At 46.4% G+C, this 8,205-nt stretch overlaps 1 protein-coding gene across 1 annotated transcript in view; it reads left to right on the top strand.

Moving 5' to 3' along the window:
• Positions 1–1,254: 1,254 nt before the first annotated feature.
• Positions 1,255–8,205, top strand: part of LOC141582573 (uncharacterized) — a 71,775-nt gene continuing 64,824 nt past the window's right edge. The window contains exon 1 of the mRNA XM_074390924.1: positions 1,255–1,422. Coding sequence (XP_074247025.1) covers positions 1,255–1,422 — 168 coding nt within the window. The remainder of the gene's footprint in view (positions 1,423–8,205) is intronic.

Below are 8,205 nucleotides of genomic sequence, written 5' to 3'. Positions count from 1 at the left end.
GGTGGATCACGAGGTCGAGAGATCGAGACCATCCTGGTCAACATGGTGAAACCCCGTCTCTACTAAAAATACAAAAAACTAGCTGGGCGTGGTGGCGCGTGCCTGTAATCCCAGCTACTTAGGAGGCTGAGGCAGGAGAATTGCCTGAACCCAGGAGGCGGAGGTTGCCGTGAGCCGAGACCGCGCCATTGCACTCCAGCCTGGGTAACAAGAGCGAAACTCCGTCTCAAAAAAAAAAAAAAAAAAAAAACTACTGTGTACATTTTAAAAGTCAATTTTACTGTACGTTAGTTAATTTTGTTTTTTTTGAGACAGTCTTGCTCTGTCGCCAGGCTGGAGTGCAATGGCACAATCTCAGCTCACTGCAACCTCTGTTTTCCCGGTTCAAGCGATTCTATCACCTCAGCCTCTTGAGTAGCTGGGGTTACCGGCGTGTTCCACCACATCCAGCTAATTTTTGTATTTTTAGGAGAGATAGGGTTTCACCGTGTTGGCCAGGATGGTCTCAATCTCTTGACCTCGTGATCCGCCCACCTCGGCCTCCCAAAATGCTGGGATTACAGGTGTGAGCCACCGGGCTGGGCCATATATTAATTTATGTATTTTTATTTTTTATTATTATATTTTATTTTATATTAATTAATTTTTTTTAATTAAAAACAGTTCATGGCTGGGTGCAGAGGCCCATGTCAGCAATTTAGGAGACCAAGGCAGGCAGATCACCTGAGTTTAGGAGTTCGAGACCAACCTGGCCAGCATGGCAAAACCCTGTCTCTACTAAAAGGACAAAAATTAGCCGGGCATGTTGGCCAGCACCTGTTATCCCAGCTACTCAGGAGCCTGAGGCAGGTGAATCACTTGAACCCAAGAGGCGAAGGTTGCAGTGAGTCAAGATCATGCCATTGCACTCCAGCCTGGGCAACAGAGACTCTGTCTCAAAAAAAAAAAAAAAAAAAAAAAAAAAAAAAAAAAAAAAAAAAAAAAACCTAGAAAATATTATAAGTAGAAAATGGTGATTATTTGGGGTGGGCATGCAACCTAGCATGTCAATGAAGCATGAGGAGAAGACTGCTGGGGGGCTTCTTACTCCTGAGGAGGCTTCTAGTCCCTTTCTGCCTTTGAATAGTGTGGTACCGTGTGTTGTCTGGATCCACCACAGCCACCTCCCTACTTGCTTCAGGATGATGCCCACTCGGGGAGAAGGGCAGTGCCTCAGAAAGAGCAGAGAAGAGGAGGCAGAGCCCTTCCTGTGCTATGAGAAAGGATGTGGCCTTACTGTTTGTACCAACTGGGTTTGGCCAGAACCAAGGTGAGGCAGTTGAGCACCTAGGACGGAATATTGAAGGAGGTGCTCACCCTTGGATGCTGACGCTGCACTTGCCAATCCTAAGAGTGACTGTCTCCTTCAATGTTACACCCCAGGTGCCTCACTCATCTTACCCTGGTCCTGGCTGTGTTTGATTCAGGGCTTTTTGTACTTACAGCTGAAAGATTCTGACCGGTAAGAATTCGGACTGACCCTTGAATTTAAGGAATGGGCAGATAAGAGGAACCCAGAAAAGGAGATAAAAGGCAGCTGCTCTTATTTGGGCCAAAGCAATGTTGTAATATCAGTGCGAGGGGCCACCCCAGCCTAATATTAAAGAAAGTCTGCCAAGTTTGTAGTAGGAGTTTTATTATTTTCATGATTTTCCAAAAAGTGTTACTTCATCTTTTTCTTTTCTTTTTGAGATGGAGACTTGCTCTGTTGCCGGGCTGGAGTGCAATGGTGCAATCTTAGCTCCCTGCAACCTCCACCTCCCAGGTTCAAGCAGGTTATTTCGATTTATTAAAAATTCTTCCTGCCTCAGCCTCCCAAGTAGCTGGGATTACAGGTGCCCACCACCACACCCAGCTAATTTTTTGTATTTTTAGTAGAGATGGAGTTTTGCCAAGTTAGCCAAAACTAACTTGGCTGAGGTCAAAAATTTAAGACCTCAGCCAAGTCTTCAACTTTTGCCCTCAGCCAATCCACCCTCCTCGGCCTCCCAAAGTGCTGGGGTTACAGGCGTGAGCCACCAGACCTGGCCTTTTTTTTTTTAATGAGACAGGGACTCGGCCAGGCACAATGACTCAAACCTGTAAACCCAGCCCTTTGGGAGACAAGGCAGAATTGCTTGAGCCTAGGAGTTGGCGACCAGCCTGGGCAACATAGCAAGACCTGGTCTCTACAAACAATGAAAAAATTAGCTGTGCATGGCAGCACACACCTGTAGTCCCAGCTGCCTGGGAGACTGAGGTGGGGAGGATGGCTTGAGCCCAGGAGGCTGAAGCTGCAGCCTCAATCATAGCTCACTGTAACGGAATTCCCAGGCTCCAGGGATCCTCCAACCTCAGCCTCCTGAGCAGCTGGGACTACAGGCATCCACCACCACACCCAGGTAATTTTTTTAAATTTTTAAATTTTTTTTTTTTCATTTTTTTTAAAGATGGGGTTTCACCATATTGGTCAGGCTGATCTCGAACTTCTGACCTCAGGTGATCCACCCACCTCAGCCTCCCGAAGTGATGGGATTACAGACATGAGCCACTGCGCCTGGCTTAGTTTTTTTTATTTTTGAGACAGAGTCTTGCTTTGTTGCCAGACTAGAGTGCAGTGGTGTAACCTCAGTTCACTGCAACCTCCGCCTCCCAGGTTCAAGCGATTCTCCTGCCTCAGCCCTCCAAGTAGCTGGGACTACAGGTGCTTGCCACCACGCCTGGCTAATTTTTGTATTTTAGTAAAGATGGGTTTTCACCATGTTGGCTAGGATGGTCTTGATCTCTTGATCTTGTGATCTACCTGCCTCAGCCTCCCAACATACTGGGATTACAGGCATGAGCCACTGTGTCCGACCTATTTTTTGAATTTTTTTAGAGAGAGGGGTTTATTGTGTTGCCCAGGCTTGTCTCAAACTCCTGGCCTCAGGCAGTCTTCCCACCTCTGCTTCCCAAAGTGCTGAGATTGCAGGTGTTAGCCATCATCCTTTTGGCCTGTTACTGTATTATTTCCTTTCTGACTGAAACTTTTTTTTGTTTTTTTTGTTTGTTTGTTTTTGAGACAGAGAGTCTCACTCTGTCACCCAGGATGGAGTACAATGGCATAATCTCAGCTCACTGCAAACTCTGCCTCCTGGGCTCAAGCAGTTCTCCTGCCTCAGCCTCCCAAGTAGCTGGGCTTCCGGGTACCTGCTGCCATGACTAGCTAATTTTTGTATTTTTGGTAGAGTTGGGACTTCATCACATTGGCCAGGCTAGTCTTGAAATGCTGACCTCAAGTGATCTACCCGCTCCGGCCTCCCAAAGTGCTGGGATTACAGGTGTGAGCCACTGAGTCTGGCTTCCTGACTAAAACCTTTTTTTTTTTTTTTTTTGAAACAGAGTTTCACTCTTGTTAACCACGCTAGAGTGTAATGACACGGTTTCGGCTCACTGCAACTTCCGCCTCCGAGGTTCAAGTGATTCTCCTGCCTCAGCCTCCCAAGTAGCTAGGATTACAAGCACCCACCACCACGCCTCGCTAATTTTTGTATTTTTAGTAGAGACAGGGTTCACCACATTGGCCAGGCTGATCTTGTACTCCTGATCTCAGATGATCTGCCCACCTTGGCCTCCCAAAGTGTTGGGATTACAGGCGTGAGCCAGTGCGTCCGGCCATCTGACTGAAATTTATTCAGTAGAATCTTTGCTAATGTTCTGATAAAGCACTTAGTAGGATGTTTGTTAATTTTAAACTTTGTATGATTATCCATTTGCTAAACTGTGCTATGATCAGAGGATTTGACCTCAACAATTTCTGTTTATTTGGATTTTTATTTTTTTATTTTTTATTTTTACAGAGATGGGGTTTCACCGTGTTGGTCAGGCTGGTCTTGAACTCTTGACCTCAGGTGATCCACCTGCTTTGGCCTCCAAAGTGCTTGGATTACAGATGTGAGCCACCACACCTGGCCATTTATTTGGATTTATTAAAAATTTTATGGGCTAGGGGTGGTGGCTCATGCCTGTAATCCCAGGACTTTGGGAGGCCAAGGTGGTGGATCACCTGAGGTCTGGAGTTCAAGACCATCCTGACCAACATGGTGAAACCCCGTCTCTACTAAAAATACAAAAAGTAGCCAGGCATCGTGGCACAGACTTGTAATCCCAGCTACTTGGGAGGCTGACGCGGGAGAATTGCTTGAACCTGGGAGGCAGAGGTTGCAGTAAGCCAAGGTCGTGCCGTTGCACTAAGTTCTGCTCTTATCACCCAGGCTGAAGTGCAATGGCCTGATCTTGGCTCACTGCAACCTCTGCCTCCCAGGTTCAAGCAATTCTCTTTCCTCAGCTTCCTGAGTAACTGGAATTTCAGGAGCCCACCAGCACACTCAGCTAATTTTGCAGTTTTAGTACAGGCAGGGTTTCACCATGTTGGCCAGGCTGGTCTCAAACTCCTGACCTCAAGTGATCCACCTGCCTCAGCCTCCCAAAGTGCTGGGATTACAGGTGTGAGCCACCATCCCTGACCACACCTGGCTAATTGTAAATTTTTATGTAGAGATGGGGGTCTCTCTATGTTGCCCCATCTCAAACTCCTGACCTCAAACAATCCTGCTTCAGCCTCCCAAAGTGCTGGGATTACACACATGAGCTACTACACCTGGCCTGGAGACCACACTTTGGGTAGCAAAGATTTCTGAAATATTAAAGAAACAGAATTTATATTTCATAATTAATTGGATGGGGTACATGGTAAGACTTCAGGTGAAATGTGTTTTTAAAAGATATAGTGAAATCTCCATCTTAAGTATCTGGGTGAAGTTGATGCTATCCACAGATACAAGATAAGGCAGGTTTAGGTGAGGTAGGTAACAGATAACATTTAGTAGGTACGTAACATAGTAAGTATCAGGCTCTTCACATACGTTGTCTTATGTACTCTGTCCAACAAATTTATGTGAGGTAGGCACTACTGTGATCCCATTTTAAGTCTGAGGAAAATGAGGCCAAGGACACATAGCTGGTAAGTGGAGCAGCTAAGATTCAAATAGTCTCAGCATAGAACTCATGGAGTTAACCAATGGCAGGTTAAATCTGTGGCATCGAAGAACCTGTGGGATGTCACATGGAGATGTCTTGTGTGCAGGTGGAGGTGCTGACCTGGAATTCAGGAGAGATCTTCTGAGCAATAAGGATCTGGGAGGTCAGCTGAAAATATTGAATAAGGGTTTAAATTTAAAAAAAAAAAAAAAATCTAGGCGGTTCTGGGGGCAGTGGCTCATGCCTGTAATCCCAGCACTTTTGGAGCCCAAGGCAGGCAGATCACAAGGTCAGTAGTTCGAGACCAGCAAGGCCAATATGGTGAAACCCCATCTCTACTAAAAATACAAAAAAAAATTAGCCGACATGGTGGTCAGGGCCTGTAGTCCCACTTACTCAGGAGGCTAAGGCATGAGAATCGCTTGAACCTGGGAGGTGGAGGTTGCAGTGAGCTGTACTCCAGCCTGGGCAACAGAGCCAGATTCTATCTAAAAAAAAAAAAAAAAAAAAAATCTGGGAAGAAGGAGGTGCATACCAATAGTCCCAGTTACTTGGGAGGCTGAGGTGGGATAATTGTTTGAGGCCAGGAGTTCAAAACCAACCTGGGCAACAAGTGAGACCCTGTCTTTTACCCAGGCTGGAGTGCAGTGGTGCAATCTCGGCTCACTGCAACCTCCACCTCCTGGGTTCAATCGGTTCTCCTGCCTTAGTCTTCCGAGGAGCTGGGATTACAGGCATGAGCCACCATGCCTAATTTTTTTGTATTTTTAGTAGAGACAGGGTTTTGTTGTGTTGGCCAGACTGGTCTCAAACTCCTGACCTCAGGTGATCTGCCCACCTTGACCTCCCAAAGTGCTGAGATTATAGGTGTGGGCCACCACACCTGTTCCCCACCTCTTTTTATATATAATTTAAAAAAAAAAGATCTGGGAGGAATTAAGGCACGGGAATGAATGAAATAATCCACGAAGGTTCAAAGCCTCAAAACCTACCCCTTCAAAGTGTTAGCAATCTTGTTCAGTTTTCCTTTGGCTTTTAAGTGCTGCGGAGGAGAAATCTGAAGAAAGCCAGTTTTTAGCTTTTTTTTTTTTGAGATGGAGTCTCATTCTTGTCACCCAGACTGGAGTGCAATGGCACAGTCTTGGCTCACTGCAACCTCCGCCTTCCAGGTTCAAGTGATTCTCCCGCCTCAGACTCCCAAGTAACTAGGATTACATGTGCCAGCCACAATGCCCGGCTAATTTTTGTATTTTTAGTAAATACGGGGTTTTACCACATTAGCCAGGCTTGTCCCGAATTCCTGACCTCAGGTGATCCACCATCCTGAGCCTCCCAAAGTGCTGGGATTACAGCCATGAGCCACCTTGCCCAGCCAGCTTTCTTCCCCTCTCTGCAACCCCCACCCCAGACAGAGTTTCACTCTGTTGCTCAGGCTGGAGTACAGTGGCAGGATCTCAGCTCAAGCAATTCTCCTGCTTCAGCCTCCCAAGTAGATGGGATTACAGGGTCACACCACCACGCCCAGCTAATTTTTATATTTTTAGTAGAAACGGGGTTTTGCCATGTTAATCAGGCTGGTCTAGAACTCCTGACTTTATGATCCACCTGCCTCGGCCTCCCAAAGTGCTGGGATTACAGGAGTGAGCGACAGCACCTGCTTTTTTATAAATAACGTTTTTTCCCTAACTGGGTCTATTAGTGTTTGTTCTTTATCCCTGAAACAACGATTTTCCCATATTATGTGTTGTTGGCTTCCTCCTAATTTTTCTCAATCCCAGTGAACCCACTCTATTTCCCACCTCCACCTCAGATCTTTTTGCAACCTAAGGAAACTTTTCTCCAGTAGTAATTCTGATTATTGCTTCTAACAGATCTGGGCACAGTTGCTGAAGCCTGTAATCCCGGCACTTTGGGAGGCTGAGGTGGGCAGATCACGAGGTGAAGGGATCGAGACCATCCTGGCCAACAACCCCTTCTCTACTAAAAAATATAAAAATTAGCTGGGCTTGGTGGCGTGCGCCTGTAGTCCTTGTTCCTCAGGAGGCTGAGGCAGGAGAATTCCTTGAACCCAGGAGGCAGAGATTGCAGTGAGCTGAGATCACGCCACTGCACTCCAGCCTGGCGCCTAGCAACAGAGCAAGACTGTCTCAAAAAAAAAAAAAAAAAAAAAAAAGAATCTGTAGATGCGCTCCATCTACATTGTCTTCTCTTACAGAATTCCATCACCTCATTTCACATTCTTGAAATTTTTCTCATGTTTATCTTCTATATTGCTGATATACTCTTCTGCATCAAGTCTACTTTTTGCCACTTCAATCTTGCTTTTACTTTGGTTATTGTGGGCATTTTTTTTTTTTTTTTTTTTTTTTTTTTTTTTTTTTTTTTGAGATTGAGTCTCACTCTGTCACCCAGGCTGGAGTGTAGTGGCGTAGTCTCTGCTCACTGCAACCTCCGCCTCCTGGGTCCAACAGTTCTCCTGTCTGACTCTTAGGTAGGTGGGACTACAAGTGTGCACCACCATGCACAGCCTATTTTTTGTATTTTAGTAGTGACAGGGTTTCACTGTGTTGCCCAGGCTAGTTGTGAATTCCTGAGCTCAGGCAATCTGCCCGCCTCAGCCTCCCAAAGTTCTGAGATTACAGGCGTGAGCCACCATGCCCGGCCGGTTAAAATATTAAATGTCCATTAGCTGGGCATGGTGGCGTGTGCCTGTAATCCCAGCTACTCAGGAGGCTGAGGCAGGAGAATTGCCTGAACCCAGGAGGCGGAGGTTGCGGTGAGCCGAGATCGCGCCATTGCACTCCAGCCTGGGTAACAAGAGTGAAACTCTGTCTCAAAAAAAAAAAAAAAAAAAAAAAAAATTAAATGTCCTTTTTGGAGAATAGGAATTAGGTATTTTTAAAAATTGGGTCCTGTTGGCCGGGCGCGGTGGCTCAAGCCTGTAATCCCAGCACTTTGGGAGGCCGAGGCGGGTGGATCACGAGGTCAGGAGATCGAGACCAACATGGTCAACATGGTGAAACCCCGTCTCTACTAAAAATACAAAAAATTAGCTGGGCATGGTGGCACGTGCCTGTAATCCCAGCTACTCAGGAGGCTGAGGCAGGAGAATTGCCTGAACCCAGGAGGCGGAGGTTGCGGTGAGCCGAGATCGCGCCATTGCACTCC

Source organism: Saimiri boliviensis, chromosome 21, assembly GCF_048565385.1.
Source record: "Saimiri boliviensis isolate mSaiBol1 chromosome 21, mSaiBol1.pri, whole genome shotgun sequence".
In the NCBI taxonomy this organism is placed as follows: domain Eukaryota; kingdom Metazoa; phylum Chordata; class Mammalia; order Primates; family Cebidae; genus Saimiri; species Saimiri boliviensis.
This window is presented reverse-complemented; position numbering and strand designations above follow the sequence as displayed.